This window comes from Triticum aestivum, chromosome 5A, assembly GCF_018294505.1.
Source record: "Triticum aestivum cultivar Chinese Spring chromosome 5A, IWGSC CS RefSeq v2.1, whole genome shotgun sequence".
NCBI lineage: Eukaryota > Viridiplantae > Streptophyta > Magnoliopsida > Poales > Poaceae > Triticum > Triticum aestivum.
In genome coordinates, this window is record NC_057806.1 from 604627661 (window position 1) to 604649819 (window position 22159).

The following is a 22159-nucleotide window of genomic DNA, read 5'->3' on the forward strand; positions in this document are numbered from 1 at the left end:
GGAGGAGGAGAGACGAGCGTGCGTGACAGCAGGTAGTCGGTGTATTGGGCTTGGATATATTTGAGCTGGGCCAAATGCTTATAGTGTACTTAATTATCCTTTTCAATTATGAAATGGTGGGTCGTGGCACCCATTTTAATTTTGCATGTTCTGTTAGGTTGCCTTCTGTATGCCAGTTAGTATTCATTTTTCTTTTGTTTTGTTTGTTTGTATTTCTTAAAAGCTAATGCTGTTGCACAGTTTTTTTAACCTTTTCTTTTTGCTGGGAGAAAGATGATGCTCTTTCTTAGAAAATTACTTATTAGATGGAACGGTAGTCACCTTGCAAAGTTCTTCCACCAAATGTTTTTGTGTGTGCAACTTATGATCGGTTTTTCTATTCATTTATTCTACAGTTTTATTCTGCAGAAACAACATGGCAGACAAGAAAAGAAAAAAGTTTAATTTTGGGGATGGCGAAAGACTACATATCTTAGTTACCACAAGTTTGGTGATCAAAGCAACCTACATGATGCATCTCTGCGTATGTAGCTTTGCATACCAGAAGTTGGGTGATCAAAGCAGTTTACATGATGCATCTCCGCCTAAGTAGGTTTGCTTAGCATAAACTGATCTCACTACTTTCTTTAGCCTATGAACCTACCAGCAATGTAATATATAGTGCTACATATGATCAATTTCTTATACTTAAAGAATACCGGTCTCTAAATATTCCAACTTCCATGGTTTGAAAGCTTGGTTTGCTCCCGCTCTTCGCGCCACCGGTGCAACGGGTCATCTTGACCCAGATTATGATATGCTCAAGGTCAGGCTTGCAAACAGTGATCTACACACCAATTGTCGCATCATGCTAGGAACCGACAAGAGCCACCTTAACAACTAACTCGTCTGTGTTCCGCCGCCTTGCAAAAATTCATGAAGGAGACATCTGTGCCTTTCGTTTCAAGGTCACCATAAATTCTCATCGTGCATTGCCTTTAGATGAATCATTGACAGCAACAGAAGTCGTGTCTAAATATCATTTAGCATTCTAAGGACACCTTCCTTTGTAATAGGGTGAAACCTTCCTTTGTTTTTGAATATATTGCTCAAAAAGCTGCCAAAGCCAAGAGTCACCCCTTAAGCTTTAGCTGATCCAGTTTATAAGGGAAACAGGATCAAAAACCTAAACAAGTTGACCCTGTTTATGAGGGAAACCGGGCAGAAAACCATACAAGTAACAAGGTTACAGAAGATGAGAAAACAATTGCCACCTAGGAGAGGGCATGACCTAGCTAGCAGGCAAAAAGACCAACACCACGAGAGACACAAGTAGATGTGGGGTTTTGTTCAGGGATCACAATACCAAGACTCTGCAAACAACCTAACGCACCGCACCTGTTTCCCTCATTGATTGTTGTTCCTCATCGATTTATTAATATGCATAATACCACCCTTATATATAATTATCCGTTTTTACTACTTTCTCTGTTTCATACATCGAGTACTCACTAGCAACAACAAATATGCTAAGCAAGGAAGAGGCATGTACTACGTGGCAGCATCCACCTTTCACTCAAGGGATATAACACTATCATTTAGCACAGACTCTTCCAGGGGAACAGTAACAATGAACAAAGACAGTAACCAGCAGTAAGTACTCATTATTTCAATGTGTGACTGAGTTTTCCTATCACCACTCTTATAGTACATGGCTTGCTGCTGGCCTTTGCGCCATTGGTAGAACGGGTCATCTAGTACTATTAAAAGGGGATGAGGTGTTGCTTAATGGCCTACTTGCTCAAGTGCTTAGTGATATTGCTCCAAAGCCCTCAACCACTTTCTCATTCCAAATATGTCAAAAACCCAAAGTCAAACTCGGTCCCACCGATTCTTCCTATCCGGAGCCACCGAGTTCATATGACATAGCCACTGCCAGAAACCCTAACAGTTCGGCCACACCGATATAGATCTCGGTCTCACCGAGATGGCACTGCCAGCGCTCTGTGACTTGTTGCATTCATTTTGGTCTCAAAGAGTTATGCAATCGGTCACACCGAGTTGGCTTGACATTCTCTCTGTTGCTTATTGCTTCACTTCGGTCTAACCGAGTTGATGCAATCGGCGCCATCGAGTTGATGTTTTCCCTAAGCCCTAGCACATTGGTCCCACCGAGTTATTCCAGTCGGTCCCACCGAGTTGTTCCAGCCGGTCCCACCGAGATTCCTAACGTTTACATTTTGAACTGAATCGGTCTCACCAGGTGTTTTGTACCTTTTTGTTTCTATGGTATGTTTTTACTGCATGATATTTGTTTCGTAGTTTCTTTCTTCAATATTTTTATAGCACATTCATGAACTCATGATATGAGAAATATATGGAAAAAGGGATTAAGGGACTAGCCCAATCATAAAAGGTGCTTTTGGTAAGTTTTAGGAAAAGAACCAACATTACTTCTAAAAATGGAAGTGCAAATACTAGTACTAACGAGGTTCATGTGAATGACACCACCGATGGTCATATCGATGGCCTATTTTTTCTATTTCGCATTGGGCCTCCATTTTTTCAGTTACGGCACTGAGACAAACTCATGCACGTAATTAAGGGAGAGAAATAAGAAGATGACGTATTTGCATAGATTAGTACTAGCACATATGCCCATATGTTGCATGGGGAAAAATTAATGTTTTGTGCAAGCATAATGTCCCACAACACCGGATTCACTATGAAGAACATGCTGCAACGCAACATGCTTCTACAATATGAACATAAAAAAATACGATGCAATTTAGCCCTGTTCATATTTTCTTTGCCGGGCATAATCTCCTACTGATTTCATTTAAGTATAATCCTTTCTTTAGTTACCATGATGCCCTCACCCGTTTTAGTCGGGCATCAAATCCTTCCTGTTCTAATTTAGCAGCCCCAACACATTGAAGCCTACAAATCATTCCTTTTAGTTATCCTACCCTTTTTTACCTCAAGTCCTTCCTTTAATTAGCCTCATCTATTTAAATATTCTATTTATTAAGACCACAATCTTTCTTTTAAGTATTCCACCGATTTACCCATAATCTTTTCTTTAATTAGCCACATCTGTTTAAATATTTTATTCAAGCCCACAGTCCTTCCCTTAATTAGCTCATTCGCTTAATTAGCTCGCCCTAAACATGAGGACTGTCACTTGTATATTTAGAGCGAGTTGGGATTAGTAAATGTGAATGGCGCATACGTCGTTGGTGTTAAATCAAAGATCCACACAGGAGGTCCTGTGTTCAATTCCAACAATGTTGATTTATTTTGACCCAATTACTTTTCGCGGTCTTTATGAAAGCCCATAAAAGACCCATCAACATACAAGTACCTGGCCCAAATCGCTTAACCTGTGTACGAGTCAAACGAAAAGGACTAAACCAAAGCAAGAATACATATTCCCTTTAATAGTTTTTCGCGGTCTCTATCAAAACCTATAAAAGGACCATCAACATACAAGTACCTGGCCTAGGTCGCTTAGCATCTGTACGAGCCAAACGAAAAGGACTAAACCAGACCAAGAATACCTATTCCCTTTAATAGTTTTTCGCTGTCTCTATCAAAGCCTATAAAAGGCCTATCAACATACAAGTATCTGGCCTAGGTCGCTTAGCCTCTGTACGAGCCAAACGAAAAGGACTAAACCAAACCAAGAATACATATTTCTTTTAATAGTTTTTCGCGGTCTCTATGAAAGCCAATAAAAGGCCCACCAACATACAAGTACCTGGCCTAGGTCGCTTAGCCTCTGTACGAGCCAAACAAAAATCTCTATCAAAGCCTATAAAAGGCCTATCAACATACAAGTACCTGGCCTTGGTCGCTTAGCCTCTGTACGAGCCAAACGAAAAGAATTAAACCAAACCAAGAATACCTATTTCCTTTAATAGTTTTTTGCAGTCTCTATGAAAGCCTATAAAAGGCCCATCAACATACAAGTACCTGGCCTAGGTTGCTTAGTCTCTGTACAAGCCAAACGAAAATGACTAAACCAAATCAAGAATACATATTCCCTTTAATAGTAGGTAGGTATAGATATAAATATAGATATAGAGTAGCATCGTTTGGATCTATTGCTAAAATACAAACGTTTGGAAAAAAGCACAAAATTAAACACGGATGCAACTTAACAAAGTTTTGTACGTATGTACGACTACGAGAATTACATGCATGGGTGGGTACTAGACGAACAAACTGAATCAACCCTGTTCTGCGGCTAGTACTATCCGTTGGTCATCTGGATTCTCGCCCTCCTCCTCTCCCAGCTCCGAGTAGTAATCCTCCTCCGAGTAGTAGTTCTCGTCGTCGTCGTCGTTTTGGACGGTGACTCCCATGCGAGCAAGACGGCGTTCTCTTTCCCTGCTCAACGCATCGGCCTCCTCTAGGTACTCGTCGTCGTTGCCCAGGTAGTAGTCGTCGTCCTGGACGTAGCCCTTCTCACTCAGCTGCCGCATCACCCTGGCCTGCCGCTCATTGATCTCGTCGTCGCCCTTGATGTCGATGTCCACGATACTCTTCATCTTCTCCGGCGTGTGCCGGCGGCCGTCGTCGGTGACGTAGTCAATGCCGTCCTTCTTCAGCGACAGGATGTAGATGACGTCCTCGTGTTGCAGCCGTTTCATGGGTCTACCGCCGCCAAGCCTGGCCCTCTGCCGAGCCCGAGCCCGATCCACCATCTCATCCCAGGCCGCCGCATCCTTCTTCTCCTCCTCGGTCAACTCGTCCTCGCTCCACTCCTCGTCCTCGCCGGCCATCACCGATCAGCCAAGTTGGATGTTGCGCAGGTGATGTTTGATCTCGCCCACGGATCGGTCACAGGAAACACACCACGAACACACTTTTAACAAAGCAAAGGGTATATATATCTCGTACCTTCTATTTTCTTCTCTTTTCAATGTCTGCCACGGCATATATACATATATATATACATATATATATATATATATATATATATATATATATATATATATATATATATATATATATATATACACACACGCACACCAGGCTCGACTTTTACTAGTCGGATCGCATCCGATCTATCCTAGGACTCCTATTCCTACTTTTCCTTGAACTCGACGAATCTTGGCCATGCTAAGAACCACACGTCCACACGGCAACCTTGATGAAAACTACTACTCCCCATCACACGGCTACAACTAATACTACCTCCTTTCCAATTTACATGGCTTATCTCAAAAATTTTGTTTTTCTGTTTTATAAGTCTCATTTATATTCCTCCCCATCACACGCTCAAATATCGGGGCACACCTATTTCTCACTTTAAGCGAGCACAGGGCGAAGCCTCGCGTCGTGGGAGCCCCGGATGGGCCGGCCCAGCCGCGCGGGAAGCACGGCCTTTTTTTCTAAAAAAATATGTTTTCTGTTCTCGTTATTTTCTTTATTTTTGCACTTTTCTGTATACTTTAAAATATTCTACATATATATACAAAAACAACTCTTCAGAAACACATTTGAAAAATGTTGAACAAGTATTTAAAAAATGTTGAACAAATATTAAAAATGTTGAACGAGTATTTGAAAAATATTAGATAAGTATTAAAAATGCTGAACAAGTATTTGAAAAATGTTGAATAAGAATTAAAAAATATTAAACGAGTATTTGAAAATTTTTGAACATGTATTTAAAATATGTTGAGTAAGTATTAAAATGTTGAACAAGTATTTGAAAATGTTGCATAAGCGGTCAATGTTGAACGTGTATACAAATAATGTTGATCACTTGTTAAAAATTGTTTTTGACATATACGAAAATGTAGAGTTGAAACAAAAAACAAACATAAGAAAAAACAAAAAAATGGAGAAGAAAAAAAACAAAAAAAACCGAGAAGAAAAAAATACAAAAAAACAATGTAAAACCGACTCTTTTAACCTTAGTAGGACACGCCCTAATAGTTTACAAGGGTATATATATATCGTACCCTAAACCCTCACTGCTCTCTCCCCTCTTCCCCACTCACATCGGCAGGCGGCCACGGGAGCGATAGCAGGACGATCCAAGATGGTGGCTACCACCGGAGCGACCGCAGAACTCCACCGGAGCGCATCGGCCATGGCGGTAAGTCTTTGCCATGTCTGTAGATTTACTGCTTTTGACTCGGGCTAGATTTGATTTGAGCACGCGATTGGAGAGTTTGGGAGGGGATTGAACACATGTAGGTTCCAATTTCAGCCAGTTCTAATCCCATATTCTGGTATCATCCAATAGCCTATACCATGTCGAGGCCTTTCCCTCCAAAGATAAAGGGAATACCTTCTTCTTAACTCCATCATTGGATAAACCTGCAAGCTTAAACAATTCACAAATTTCATTTATATATATGAAGTGTATATCAGGATGTACAGTTCCATCTCCTGCATAAGGATTGGCTAGCGGTTTCTCTAACATACCCTAAGGGATCTCATAGTCAATATTTTTAGTACGTTCAGTAGGTTTAGGAGCAGCTCTTATTGCTTTTGGTCAAGGTGAAGATACCCCAAATAAGCCCAAAGGATTGTTTTTCATAGTAACAAGTGATAGTAAATTTCAGCACGTAATATAAATATTTCCTTACCAAAGGTGCTTCACTCCCTGGCAACGGGGCTAGAAAAGAGTCTTAATGACCCGTAATATAGGGGATCAATCGTAGTCCTTTTGATAAGTAAGAGTGTCGAACCCAACAAGGAGCAGAAGGAAATGACAAGCGGTTTTCAGCAAGGTATTTTCTGCAGGCACTGAAATTATCGGTAACAGATAGTTTGATAGCAAGATAATTCATAACAAATGACAAGTAACAATATTAACAAAGGTGCAGCAAAGTAACCAATCCTTTGTATAGCAAAGGACAGGCCGGAACTTTCTCTTATAGCAAGCAAAGCGTTCTTGAGGACACATGGGAATTCATCTAGTCACTTTCATCATATTTATTTGATTCGCGTTCGCTATTTTGATAATTTGATATGTGGGAGGACCGATGCTTGGGTGTTGTTCTTACTTGAACAAGCCTCCCACTTAGGATTACCCCTCTCATAATCATCCGCAACTACGAAAGAAGAATTAAGATAAATCTAACCATAGTATGAATCATATGGATCCAAATCAGCCCATTACGAATAGCGCATAAACTAGGATTTGAGCTTCTGTCACTCTAGCAACCCATCATCTAATTACTACTTGATACGTCTCCGATGTATATACAAATTTTTATTGTTTCATACTATTATAGTATCAATCTTGGATGCTTTATTTTCATTTACAAAAAACTTTATATCATTTTTTGGACTAACCTATTAACTTAGTGCCTAGTGTCAGTTGTTGTTTTTGACTTTTCAGAAAATCAATATCAAAGGGAGTCCAAACGAAGAAAAAATCTTTGGATTATTTTTTTCTAGACCAGAAGAGACCCTGGAAGGTTCGGGGGAGACCAGATGGCCCACGAGGGAGCGACAAGCTTGTGGGGCGCTCCCGGGGGGGCATGGGCTTATGGGCCCCTCATAGATCATCTTGACCTAATTTTTCCTCTATAAATACCCAAAAATTCCTCTCAAATCAGATAGCGCCATGAAATACTTTTTCCACCACCGCAAGTTTATGTTCTCGTGAGATCCCATCTGGAGGCCTCCGCCGACACTCCACCCGGGGGGGATTAATCACGGAGGGGCTCTACATCAACCTTATTGCCATTCCGATGATGCGTGAGTAGTCTACCACAGACCTATGGATCCATAGTTAGTAGCTAAATGGCTTCTTCTGTCTAAATGTTCTTCAATACAATGTTCTCCTTGATGTTCCTGGAGTTCTATCCGTTGTAATTATTTTTTTGCGGTGTGTTTGTTGGGATCCAATGAATTGTATTTATGATCTGATTATCCATGAATATTATTTGAGTTTTCTTTGAACTCTTTTATGCATGATTGTTATAACTTCGTATTTCTTCTCCGATCTATTGATTTGGTTTGGCCAACTAGATTGATTTATCTTGAAATGGGAAGAGGTGCTTAACTTTTGGCTCAGTTCCGAAAGACTCTTGAAACATCTTACGCAAATCTTCCCTTAGTTTGGCTAAAATTGGATCTGGGGTAGATGAAGATGCTTGTGGCAATGACATAGCTGCAACATGAGTATTAGCTAGTGATGCAATTTGTGGTACTGGCATCGAACCATAATTTGGCGGAAGACTAAACATGCTTGTGCTTATGGGTGGTGTGACGAGGTGATTCGGCGTCAACGCCGAATTGGGTACACTCATAAGAGGACTAGGGGACGCAGGTGGAGCCATAAGTTGATTAGTTGGCCTATGATATATATTCAATGGCAAATTGTATTGTTGTTGTATGGGTTGTTGTTGTATGGGAGGTGTTGTTGGAAATATGCCCTAGAGGCAATAATAAAATGGTTATTATTATATTTCCTTGTTCATGATAATTGTCTATTGTTCATACTATAATTGTGTTATCCGGAAATCGTAATACATGTGTGAATACATAGACCACAACATGTCCCTAGTGAGCCTCTAGTTGACTAGCTCGTTGATCAACAGATAGTCATGGTTTCCTGACTATGGACATTAGATGTCATTGATAACGAGATCACATCATTAGGAGAATGATGTGATGGACAAGACCCAATCCTAAGCATAGCACAAGATCGTGTAGTTCGTCTGCTAGAGCTTTTGCAATGTCAAGTATCATTTCCTTAGACCATGAGATTGTGCAACTCCCGGATACCGTAGGAATGCTTTGGGTGTACCAAACGTCACAACGTAACTGGGTGGCTATAAAGGTGCACTACAGGTATCTCTGGGCCCACTCGGTGATGCATCATCATAATGAGCTCAACGTGACCAAGTGGTTGATCACAGGATCATGCATTACAGTACGAGTAAAGAGACTTGCCAGTAACGAGATTGAACGAGGTATCGGGATACCAACGATCGAATCTCGGGCAAGTATCGTACCCATAGACAAAGGGAATTGCGTACGGGATTGATTGAATCCTCGACATCGTGGTTCATCCGATGAGATCATCGTGGAACATGTGGGAGCCAACATGGGTATCCAGATCCCGCTGTTGGTTATTGACCGGAGAGTCGTCTCGGTCATGTCTGCGTGTCTCCCGAACCCGTAGGGTCTACACACTTAAGGTTCGGTGACGCTAGGGTTGTAGAGATATTAGTATGCGGTAACCCGAAAGTTGTTCGGAGTCCCGGATGAGATCCCGGACGTCACAAGGAGTTCCGGAATGGTCTGAAGGTGAAGATTTGTGTATAGGAAGTCCAGTTTCGGCCATCGGGAAAGTTTCGGGGGTCACCGGTATTGTACCGGACCACCGGAAGGGTCCCAGGGGTCCACCGGGTGGGGCCACCTATCCCGGAGGGCCACATGGGCTGAAGTGAGAAGGGAACCAGCCCCTGGTGGGCTGGTGCACCCCCCATGGGCCTCCCCTGCGCCTAGGGTTGGGAAACCCTGGGGGTGGGGGCGCCCCACTTGGCTTGGGGGGCAAGTCCCCCCCTTGGCCCCCCCCCCCCTTGAGATTCAATCTCTAGGGGGCCGGCGCCCCCCCCCCCCGGGCCCCTATATAAAGAGGGGGGAGGGAGGGCTGCGCACCCCAAGTCCCTGGCGCCTCCCTCTCCCCTCGTAACACCTCTCCCTCTCATTGGAGCTTGGCGAAGCCTTGCCAAGATCACCGCTGCTTCCACCATCACGCCGTCGTGCTACTGGATCTCCCTCAACCTCTCCTTCCCCCTTGCTGGATCAAGAAGGAGGAGACGTCTTCCCCAACCGTACGTGTGTTGAACGCGGAGGCGTCATCCGTTTGGCGCTCGGTCATCGGTGATTTGGATCACGACGAGTACGACTCCATCAACCCCGTTCTCTTGAACGCTTCCGCTCGCGATCTACAAGGGTATGTAGATACACTCCCCTCTCCCTCGTTGCTAGATGACTCCATAGATTGATCTTGGTGATGCGTAGAAAAATTTAAAATTCTGCTATGTTCCCCAACAGGTGCCGATGATTGAGGCATGTTTTTCTGAGCAGTAGTATTCTCTAAGAAAGTTTGATAGAGCATATTATTACCATCAGCAATATGACTTTCAGTTTTAGCCCATTGCTCAGGAGAAAAGGTAGTACTCACAGAGGGTTTAACCTGCTCGGCCTGAAGAGGAGGAAACTTTATTTCTCCCAAGGGAGTGATGTTGCCTTGATGATCCTTCTTGAACTTTCCAAGGAACCCATGCAACTCCTTCACTTCACGCGCCTTCTTATACTCCTCATGAGCCTGGCGATGCTCAGTCGGTAACTCCTCAAGATTGGGTTTAATGATGTTATCGGCGTCCACTTCAGATGGCTTGTGAAGATCAAATATGATGGATGATGTTGATGATTGATCGTTTGTCCCCAGCGGAGTCGCCAAAAAGTGTGTTGACACACGAACACGTCATGTATACCCTCGACGCAGGGGGTGATGCACCGCACCTCGCGTCAAAGGAGATCCGACCGGCATTGCGATACGCAAGACAAATAGCGAATGCTTTTTGTAGGCCCGAAACCTCACACGCGCGGGAGAGACCACTTCAAGGTGTGCGGCAGCTATAGGCTGCCCTAAGTCGATTCACTTGCCCCTAGAGCCCCGGGATTCGCAGCTCTAAATCTCGAGGAACGTCGAAGAACCATAGAGAAAACAATGGAGAGATAAAACATAGATGAAAAGGTAGTAGATTGATATTTCGATTGTGTGTTGTTCAATCTGCCATCACCTCCAACATATATAAGAGGCGGCTGGACTTCCCGTACAAGAAAAGGACTCTAAACCTCGTCCAAAATCTTCCAACTTAACCGAACTTGGATCTAGGTATGCCTGAGACAATTGTTCGGTTTTTGATTTCTACAGCCATATACTATCTCGGATGGAGACGTGCCCAAAAGAAACTTTAACTGTTTCAATGAGACGAACAACCTCCGTGTTGAACACTTTTTCATCTGAGGTCATCTGGATATCTTCACATGCCCATCTTTAGCTTCTGGTCAGATTAGTCGACATAGTCGGGCTAAGAATTCTATGTTACCTCCCTAGTTTTCCTGACCTCGGATTTTGAGTCCTCGAATTGAGTCCTCAGATTGGGTCTTCGGATTGGGACATCGGATTGCATATGACCTCAGATTGAGTCCTTGGATTGGGACATCGGATTGAGTCCTCAGATTGGGTCTTTGGATTGCATATGACCTAGATTTCATATGATCTCAGATTGCATATGTCCTCGGATTGCGTCCTCGGTTGGGTCCTCGGATTGAATGTGACCTCAGGATTACCTAGGACCTCTGATTGCGCGACAGAATTTTTCAGCCAGATCTTGTTTTGGCTCCACAGGTCGCATATGACCATAGATTGAGATGATGTATATATCATAATCGAGACAAAGACATTTCATTCAGAATACTCTTTCATTCGAGGTCATCTTGAAGGGGTAATCGGCTGAACAATACTCCAGAACCCTGAATCTCAATATATCGAGCTTAGTTTCGACCCTGAGATGAGGTCGGATGACAATGACCTAAACATAAAAGGTGTCCACTTCAATGACACGAAACTTCTTCATATTGAGAAGTCTTTCATTTGAGGCCATCTTAATTAAGTTTACATCCGTGCCAAAAACTAGCATCAACAACTACGTACTCATCGAATCAACGGAGCCGGAAATTACAGGATTGACGCGCAATTTATGCACAACAGAGATGACCGAGCATCTTCTTAGTCCGTTCTGCTTGGTTCTCGCACATGACACAATACCTGTGTATCTAAATTAGTTTTCTACTAGCAATCTGAATGTCGGACTCTTGATGACTCAGTCGCATCTCATATCAACTTATAATTTGCTAACACAGGTGGTTGAATATACATATGTGGCAAACTGCAAGAGTTCCCTCCTTTCTTTTGAAATTTGATTTTTGTATCACCAATATTGTCGACTTAGCATCCCTCACTAGCATTTCTCAGTGCCGACTAGGCTATTAAATTGGGAATGTACAACTAAGATTTCAGCAAGACAGCTCTTTTCATTGTTATTATATCATAAAAGAAATTACATGGTGCTTCAACTTCTCAAGTCTGAACTGTTTCTGGAACGCTGCCAGATTTGGTCGTTCCTCACATCCGCTGTGCAACGCCGGTCGATGACAAAGCCAAGTGGTTCGCCTTTTGGCAAGAGAATGTGGGTGGCCATGGCGAAGCATTGTCTGTAGCTGCAGTAGACGACAGGACCATGAGGCGATGTCGGAAAGGGACGGATCAAAAATATTGTGTGGGCCGAATAAGCGATGTGTTGTGCCCACATGCGTATGCTTTACTGTTCTATTCTTTCTGTTCATTATACCAGGCTATCTGACGGGCGCTGCGTGACGCCGCGCTCCCGGCGCTTGTAATACTACTAATAACATAGAAAATGTTGACCATGCATTAAAAGATGATGAACTTTTAATCATGTATATAAAAATGTTAATCAAGCATGTGAAAAAATGTTGAACAAGTTTCTAAAAATATTGATCAAATATTTGAAAAATGTTAAATCTATATAGAAAAAATGTTCACCATGTAATAAAAAATGATGATGTGCATAGAAAAAATGTTCATCAAGTATTTGAAAAAATTTAAAAAGTGTGTATAGATAAAATGTTGATCATGTATTCAAAAAATGTTAATTAAGTATTTGAAAAATGTTAATTAAGCATTTGAAAATTGTTTAAAATATGTATAGAAAAAATGTTGACCATGTCTTAAAAATGATAAATTTGTATTAAAAGAATATTAAACATGTATTCAAAAAATGTTGTTGACACATACAAAAAATGTAGAATTAAAACCAAAAGAAACAAAGAAATCCGAAAAAGGAAGACATTAAACAAAAAATGAAAAAAACCGAAGAAACAAATGCAAAAAATGAAAAAAAATGAATGCAAACAAAATAAAAAAACAGAGAAGGAAAAAAAAGAAACCCAAGAAAGAAACAAAAGGCTGAAGAATAAAAGAAGGAAAGTAAGCAAGAAAAGAAAACCCGATAAAAACAATGAAAGAAACTGTGAAAAGCAAAAAAAAACAGAGAAGAAATAAGAAAACCAAACAAAAGAGAAGGGGAAAACGGAAAAAAAAACATAGGAAACCGAAAAAAATTGAAAAAATAAAAGGAAAAGAAATGAACCAGTGTAAGAACCGGCCTCTTTTTGAAACGCTGCGAAGCAACGAGGAGATCCCAGTCACCAATTTTAACTCTATTTTTTACGAAACGGACCCCTCAACCGGCCCTACATGTATGGGCTGTCCATTACCCCTAAACCCAGCTCATATGGGGATGCGTCCATCACGTTAGACTGGGGACTGTGCCAAATCTCTTGAAGCATATCTATCATCATGGAATGGGAATTTCTCCATGCGGCTTTTGGCCAACGGTGCTGCTAGCCATCATCCAATGGAGAAAATCAGTCAGTTCGCCATCCGTCCGATTCTAGTCGCATGGTTCTCAAGTGAGCTTTGTGTAAAACAAACACGTGAACATTATTATCCCTTCGACTTGTACAGACGCGACTGTCACACGACCAACACATACCCATTAGTGTTGTGGGGCTGGCCAAGTGCCGGCGAGATGCTGCTACAAACCCATCGCTCTGTTTGCAGCAGCGCGTGCTCCTCCTGCTACACACCCATCGCTCTGCCTGCAGCAGCGCTCGCTGCATCTGCAGCGGAACACCAGCACGTCTGCAACGCCGCCGGTCATGGAGCGCGACCACATCACAGTGCTGTGGTAACAGCCATCCCAGCTCGCTTCACAAACACAACCACCCCCTTGCAAACAAATCAAATGTAGCAGCACGATCTCAAAACTTTTATATTTTTGCCGATGCGACCAAAATCCAAGCCACAGACATATCACACATTTCTATTTGCACTGTGCATCTATATGGACTACACTGTTATTTCCATGCAAAATTCACTGGCTATACTGACGCCATATTTGCTGAATACTGACGCCATGCTGACGCTATACTAGCCAAAGTTTTACAATAAGACTATCATCTATCAAGAAGTTTTGCACGCAAAGCAATAAGCACATTCAAGTGTAATGATCCAGAATCTTTCGTGTCCTTGTGTAGACAGTTTCAAGTCACAGGCAAGGGCAATTGCTGAATCTTGGGTCCTTCTGTAGACAGTTTCAACTCGCAGGCAAGGGCAATTGCGGACTCCTGGAAGACGCCATGGTTTTTACAGTCTTGCAGGACACCTGCAAGGAAGGACACCACAGTATGTTATCGCTAAGCCTGAAGGACACATTCAAGAACATGTATCGACACATTATCTTCTTAAACCCCAAAAGGGGGAGAACTACTTTGTCCAACAGGAAAATCAATGGTCAAGTAACCCTTCACTGTTATTTTTTAGAATATAAGGAATGCAAAAACTTGTCCCTCCAGTACAAATCAAACATGGTGTCATGGGTTAAGATGAGATGGCCGAATGAAAACAAATGGCATGTTCTGCATATAAACCAAATGACAACTTAAGAAACAGTGGACTCCCAAAGCTGAAAAGAAAGAAGTGTAAAAAGAAGAAAGTCAGCATAATTAAGTCCACACCATCCCGGCAACAGGCTAAGGATAGAGAGATGCTACTATGTTGGCAAATTCTATTCATTCATTAGATAAATACATTAATCCCTGAACTTCTTAATTGCAAGGAACAAAAGCCAGAATAATTGATATGTTCCCAGGTGAGAATATTAAATCGAGTTAAACGGGGGAAATACATTATTTATAATGACAGGAGCATGACTACACATATCTCACAATTCAAACTAGTGACATCATCTCTTGCTGGACGCTACAGTGAAGAATAAAATTTATAGCTGCATGAAATGAACAGAAGACATGATTTAGAAAGAGATACTGACCAGCACACAACACACTAAAACCCAAGCAAAATTGAATCATTCAAAGTTTATCTTTGCTATGACGCATACTGGTTCAGTTTCACATGTATCCAAATTAATACTTTGGATGAATAACATGGCAATTACGTCAGATTTGAAATAATTATACCGTTGACATGTTTCATAGTTACAACAAGGAAAATGAATTCACCTCTGGACCACTAGTGGTGATACCAAGAAGAATTTAGTATGAATCAGGAGCTAGGTGTAGTATGGAATATGCAGTAGGAGCACGGCAAGAGTGCAAAATAAGAGACCATCTTAAGCATAAGACAATTAACAGTTACTCTGTATAACATTTATGGTAAAACTAAAATTATGTTTTTTTGAGCGAGCACAATGTCATGGAGTTTCTTACATTTATTAGTTCTTAAGGGGCCTCGGGTAGTTGTCGAAGAGCTTGGGCCGTTGAGGGCAGAATGCGTTCCCATCCCTGATATCCTGTATTTTCTGATCAGATAGTTCTACTCCCTTCCTCAAACGTTTCTCCATCTTAGTAATCTCTCCACTACCCCGCTCACCATGTATGTATTTATACAGGTACCTGAACCATCAAAATATTCATTAAACAAATGCTAACAAAACAATTTTGAAGCACACACACACAATTTGAGTTTATAAGAAAGCACAAAAGGAACAGTATAAGTGGTGAACCTCTAGGAGAATTCTTCAAAAACAATAAAGGGGGTCAGAAATGTTCGAAAGTCACGGTGGAGAAACTGTCACCTTGATAACATGACAATCAAAAATGACTAGCAAATGGTCCAGACAAGAGCTACATGTTGATTAGCACTGTGATTTATGACTAACAAATACCCCCTCCGTCCCATAATATAAGAACGTCTTTCAGGCTAACATAGCTTGAAAAACGTTGTTATATTATGGGACGGAGGGATTACCTATCATGAGATTAATCTTTCTGACTAAGGTTATGGTGTAATGAGAGGTTTATTTACAATGTCTAAAAGATTTATTCACATTTCAGCAAAAATGAGGGGAATTTGTATCTACCTTTGCCTGATTGGCATCATGTTATTGAACACATCAGTCACGCTTCTGAGCTTGATAACCTCCTCTGGTCGCTGGGCAGCGAGACCATCCGAAATACCGAACTTCATCAACTCCTGTATGAAAGATACGTTAGTGACAACCAGTAACACCTAAATACTCTCAACACAGATAAAACTGAAACAGGCAAGTTATTTGCACAAACCATGGGATCAACTAACGCGGACTTTTGAAGGAATTCATAAAATTTGATGCCTTCCCGATCCTGATCTTTCAGGTTCTCCATCACCGTTGTCCAAAAAAGTGCTAAATGCTGATCTACCTGCATTACAAAGACAAACACACCAGTTATCAATACAACATCGATGGATATATATGAGAGGATTGAATAATTCAACGTCTTTAAAAAATGAACAGCGGATCGCTTGATATATCAAGTACAACAAAAATTTGCCTTACTAGTGCATTCATAGCCACAATAGACTGAGGCGATGAGTACTACAGCGGATCGCCCTCAGTCTAGAGGCAGACCTACTCATCACCCTCAACATCACAATAGAACCAGGAGCATTCATAGCCACTCTTTAATTCAAAGGAGCATAGATCTATCACAACTTATGCACTGATATAAACATGTGCATCCAGAATAACAATCACTTTTGGCACAAACGATAGCAGAAACATGGCAGTTGTAACTAGATGGGCATAGATTTACAGTGTATCAACCAACTAGATACAACCAGAAGGAGATTAATCGCCATTTGGCAAAAGTCCTTTTTAACAGTGATTACTTATTGAGAACATGAACACATGAACATGAACAGAAGGAGATTACTTATTTTGGTACAGAACAGGACAGGTTAAACATATCTAAATCAAAAGAGCACATGAATGTGCTGAAGCATAACCCATTTAATGATGAAACAATGACCAAAAATATCATGAAACATGGAACATTGCATGCACCCAAACATGAACATTGCATGCACCCAAACAGATCTAAATGATAACAGAGCAGGACAACGTACATTTCAGAACCATGACAAGCATAAATCACAGCACGCATGGGCACGTATCACAGTTTCGAGCAGATTTTTAATAACAGATCTAAATGATAACAGAGCAGGACAACGTACATTTCAGAACCATGACAAGCATAAATCACAGCACGCATGGACACGTATCACAGTTTCGAGCAGATTTTTAACAGATCTAAATGATGACAGAACAGGACAGGTCAAACAATATGAGAGAATAGGGCAGATCTAACGAGATGGTTGAACATCTAGTACATGAGCCAGGGGAATGTCACATCTCCAGATGTACCGAGGTAGGGTTCGTCACGAGCAGAGAGAAGCACCTGTTGGGGTTGGGGTTGGGGTTGAGGACGGGGGCTGCTGCCTGGGCCGGGGCCTGCTGCACGGCGGCGCCCCTCTGCCTCCCCTGAGCGCGGCCAGGGCCGCCACGGCCAGCGCGAGCACCGCGGAGAACGGCGGCCATGGATAACCTGCGGGGATGAGGTAAGCTTGGCGAGCAGAGATGCTGGAAACCCTAGAAGAAAAGGAGGGGAAACAGGATTAGAGTCGAACCAGGAGGTCCAACCGGTGGTGGTGGGCGTCTCCTGCGAGCGATCTGGGGCGGTGGGCACCTCCGGCGAGCGATCAGGGGCGGTGGGCGTCTCCTGCGGGCGATCTGTGGCGGCGGGCGTCTCCGGCGAGCGATCCGTGGCAGATGGGGGAGATGTGGCGGTGGGAGGAGGATGGACAGAGGGGGCACACCGACACCGGTATATATACCGGCGGCGTGGCGGCCCCCACCTGTCAGCCTGCCTCGTACCGCGGCGGGCGGGAGGAGGCGCGATGGGGGCCGTTGGAGTTGGAGGAGGCGGGCCCACGCGTCATCGAGCGAGGGCTCGAGCGATGTGGGGCCGCCCCCTCCTTGGCCTGGGGGCGCCGCGCCCTTCCTTTGCTGGTGCATCTTGCTGGGCCGTTTCGGTTGGTTCATCGTCGGTCCAAGCCTTGGCTTGGCTTGGCTGTTGCTGTGTGTGGAAGGCTCTGCGTAAGGAAGAAGAAAGAAAGAGGAGGGGAGTGAGGCAGTGAGCAAAACAATAATGGCCATTGAGAGGAGGGGTGGGTGGGTGGGTGCACGCATACATACCTGTGCCCATTCATGGATGCCCTGAGAGAGAGAGAGAGAGAGCGAGACGCCTCGGGGCTGAGGGAGTAGCCGTCGTTTCACCTGCATGCAGCAGTAAAGAAAGTTGGGTAAATAAATGAAAGGGGAGGCTTCATTTTTGACCGCGCGCGGCCCCGTGGTAAATTTAATTATCCAACGGATACCGAGGGGTCCGCGTGGTCTTCACGCGGAGCCCCATCCCTCTGTACACAGAGAGGAGAGGAGAGGAGAGGGCACGCGCGAGCAGAGTTCCTGAAAAGCCTACACACGCGTAGGGTAGGCTCCTGCAGCCCGGATCAAATTGAGTAGAGTATCGTACCATATCACCCGGTCATGCAATGCAATCTTCTCAACTTGACAGATTTGCTCGCTGACTGCACCTTCTTGTGCAAGGCCGTCGCTGATCAATCAAAGCCATTTAAACAAGAAATGTTGGTTACTAGTCAGGCAACAAACACAGAATGACAGTAAGAGTGCTGAATTACTGAAACCCTAACAAATGCACTCCATCAACTGAAGCAAAAACTGAAACAATAATACTCCATGCTATTGCTAGCAGAACAAGCACTACTCACCAGCTGCTTGGCGTGCAGATGCAGCTGCAGCTACAGCTACAGCTCCTTGGCGAGCACTACTCACCAGCTGCTTGGCGTGCAGATGCACCTACAGCTACAGCTCCAGCTCCAGCTCCTTGGCGTGCAGATGCATATCTGGAAATGATCCATCTTCCTGAAACATATAATACTCATCAGAACCTGCAACTATCATACTACAACAAGATACTGGGACATGGGGGGACACAGTAATTTACCACACCTCAGCTTCAGCAACTGATTCACCATCGTCACTTCGTCAGTGCAGACCATGTTCGACACTAGGCCATAAATTCGACAAGTGCAACCACAACTCAAGCAATCCTTCAGGAGGCATGTTCTCATCAGAGTACGCTGACCTGAAAAAAATTACTTACAGTTAGTCCTTTAAGCAAATATGAGCTTGGTGGAGTTAAGATAAACATGCAAGAACTAAACTATGTTCAGCAGCTGTAGCCTCTGTACAATTGTGGATATGTCTGCTACCTACAATTGCATAGCAGCAAGGCAGCAGCAGCACCTTTTGGCATATGTTGTTGAAATATTTTGTGCATCCAGTTAATTCCACCAAGAACGGAACACTAAGCAAGCAATGAATGCCTATCCAGTAGCAGTTTTAGCTACTAATAAGTAATAACAGTGAGCTAAATGAGGTACAAACTGAAACAACCACCTTAGCTAGTACATGAGCATCAACCACACACGCATCATACAAAACCTAATATGATATGAATCAGAAGCAAAGCCTCATAAAGGACCTCATCAGGCCACCCTAGCTAGTTTGGTTGCTCTCCTGCAACCCACACATGAAAAACAAAGAAAGAGAAACCCCAATGCAGTTAACAGGAAGCAGCAGAGAGAGGATATAAAATGTAGACTAGGAGCATTACCACCATCTCTTCGAGCTTGCTTGGGCCCAAGATTAGAGGTGCTGGTGCATCTGTTCGGTGGCTGCATCTCAGGTTCTCGAATGCCTCCTCCAGGGGTATGTTCTCCTGCAACATGAAGCAGCACGGACTTCAGGATCACAACAGCAAGGATTGAAGAAAGATCAAACTCATTGCTAATACTTTTCGGCTTTAGCAGCTCAGTTGCACCACTTGAAACAAGGGTATATATAATTAAAAGAAACTCTGTCCCTCTATAGCTACTACACTTGCAGCAGCTCCATTGCACCACAAGTGAAAAATAAATATAGGAAGACCATCAAGGAAACCACTAACATTTAATAACAGGCCACAACTTTCGACAAAATGATAAACACTAGTACACCAACCTGCCAAAGTCAATCTTGAGTTACTACTATATATTGTGTTGCTAGGACAAAAATCAAAACTTCCTACCACTCACTGGATTCAGATTTGAATATGTTTGCTCGGAGTGTACGATCAGTTTAGGATTAATGATCAAGGAAGTGGCCTTTTCCAAGACCCAACTTGCTCAGATACCATGGAAGGATTTGCTCAGAATATATGATCACAGAAGGGGGCCTTTTTTCAAGAGCTAACCTTACTCAGATACCGACAAAGGTAAGAAAAGTAGTCATATTATGCAACCCATGAACAAAGCAAAGTTACATGGTTTACACTTCAAGCAGGAAAGGATGCACGTGAAAGGTCATTGTGGATCCATGTTCAATTCAGATTTTTGCATGCTTGCTCAGAATATATGATCAGTTTAGGATGTTAATCAAGGAAGGAGGCCTTTTCAAGAGCAACCATACTCAGATACCGTCCTTGTGATTCATCACAGCAAGCATACAAAAATGTATGGAAACTAGTCATACTCATGCTACCCGTGAAACCCAGTGAAGTACATGGTTTACAATTCAAGCAATAAAGGATGATGCAACAAAAGATCAAAAGACATTGTACAAACGATATCAGCATGTTGACGAAACATGCTCCAAGTACAGCCAAACATTTTGGTCTATAAAAGAATACTATATACTGCATTGGATATCGATCTTCCTTTATCATGTCACATAAGCAAGCCTGAGGGAACTCATGGGGTATCCGATTAATAAAATTGTAGAATGAATCTGAGATAGGAATATTTCTCACACATCTTCCAGAAGTTGAGCCATATTAATTAGCTCACCAATGCTACAACTCTGACTTACCACACAGACTATAAATGTCTGTATCAGCAATAATATATCTGAGTTAAAATCATTGGTGCGAACATGGTAGATAAATGTTGCACCGATACTTCCGCAAAAATAAAATACAATAATGTTGCAATGATACTTAAGGGCAAGTTAACCTTCCCCGCGCAGGCCCTCTCCTGCCGCACCCCTCTCACACCCTCAGGAACAGCCACCTATTAGCGTCAGTGGGGAGTAGAGACAGTTTTCTACTTGTCTCTGTTATCAGTCACACTAACGGAGTAGTTACTGAGAGAAGTAGCATCCATTATTCTACATCTGCCTCTGTTAGTTATTGCTTAAAAGTAGTTAGTTGTATATTGCCAAATCAGCATTTTTCTGAGAAAAGGTAAATCCCTGAATCAGTAAACATATCTGCACCAGAGCAGCACATAAATTACAAGAACCAATATCGAAGAATGGCGATGCACAAGTAAACTACCACTTAGGGGTAGGTTGGTACGTGGTGATCACTGATACGACTCAATTCCTACAGATTGACAGGAAACTCAGTACTACCGAAACAATCGCTTCCGGTTTGATCGGATTGGGTCTTAGCCCTCCCTACCTAAACAAACCCTAATGAAGGTCCAACTCCTAGAGGAAATTCACCGGCAGCACAATGCAATAGCTGACTGGCATGCAATATGAAACGACTTTGATACACATGCAATTGACGCACCTATCAAGCAGTTGCCAGCGGTTTCCAATTTGTGCATCCACATCATCAATCTCCTTTTCTAATTCCTGAAGCATTCAAGCATAGCATCAACCTAAAACAGAGCAAAAATATATGTCAACAACTAACCCATAAATTATTCAATAGTATGTTAAATTATTCAATAGTATGTATAGATGACCAACATCAATAGTAGCTCCACCAAAGAAATCTCTCCAACTAACAGAATTGGGGGATGGCGAATGTAGGCATAGAGATCAGTGGTAAAGCCACACGGTGCAGCTTTGTTAACAAGAGCAACCAAGACCCTTATACTTCTAATGCTGACATGATATACATCAATCGTTCTATTTTTTAGGCTAGGGAAAGACTTTGCTGCATTAAGAAAGAATTGTCACAATCATTTTGACATAAATAACGCAAGGAGGAGCTTGTGCCAGCGACCAAGCATAAGTGCCTAGAGCTAACTTGTGAGCAACTCTCAAACGTATACTTCAATGTAAACTAACACAGAACCCTTGTAGTATAACTCTGTTGATGCTAGTTCAGCATTTTGTTCCAAATGAACACG

The 22159-nt window shown here is 42.7% G+C and overlaps 1 protein-coding gene and 1 non-coding gene across 2 annotated transcripts; both read right to left on the minus strand.

Moving 5' to 3' along the window:
• Window positions 1-13863: 13863 nt before the first annotated feature.
• On the minus strand, window positions 13864-17999 carry LOC123101621 (uncharacterized). Its single transcript, XM_044522986.1, has 6 exons — window positions 17792-17999; window positions 17356-17546; window positions 16201-16317; window positions 15999-16111; window positions 15346-15531; window positions 13864-14282 (listed from the first exon to the last, which is right to left on the minus strand). The coding sequence occupies exons 1-5, from the start codon at window positions 17997-17999 to the stop codon at window positions 15351-15353; spliced, it is 810 nt and encodes a 269-aa protein (XP_044378921.1). The 3' UTR covers window positions 13864-14282; window positions 15346-15350.
• A 2416-nt stretch (window positions 18000-20415) lies between these two features.
• Window positions 20416-20521, minus strand: LOC123109180 (small nucleolar RNA Z118/Z121/Z120). The gene has a single exon (XR_006452477.1). It is a non-coding gene; the product is annotated as a small nucleolar RNA Z118/Z121/Z120 (small nucleolar RNA).
• Between the last annotated feature and the right edge of the window lie 1638 nt (window positions 20522-22159).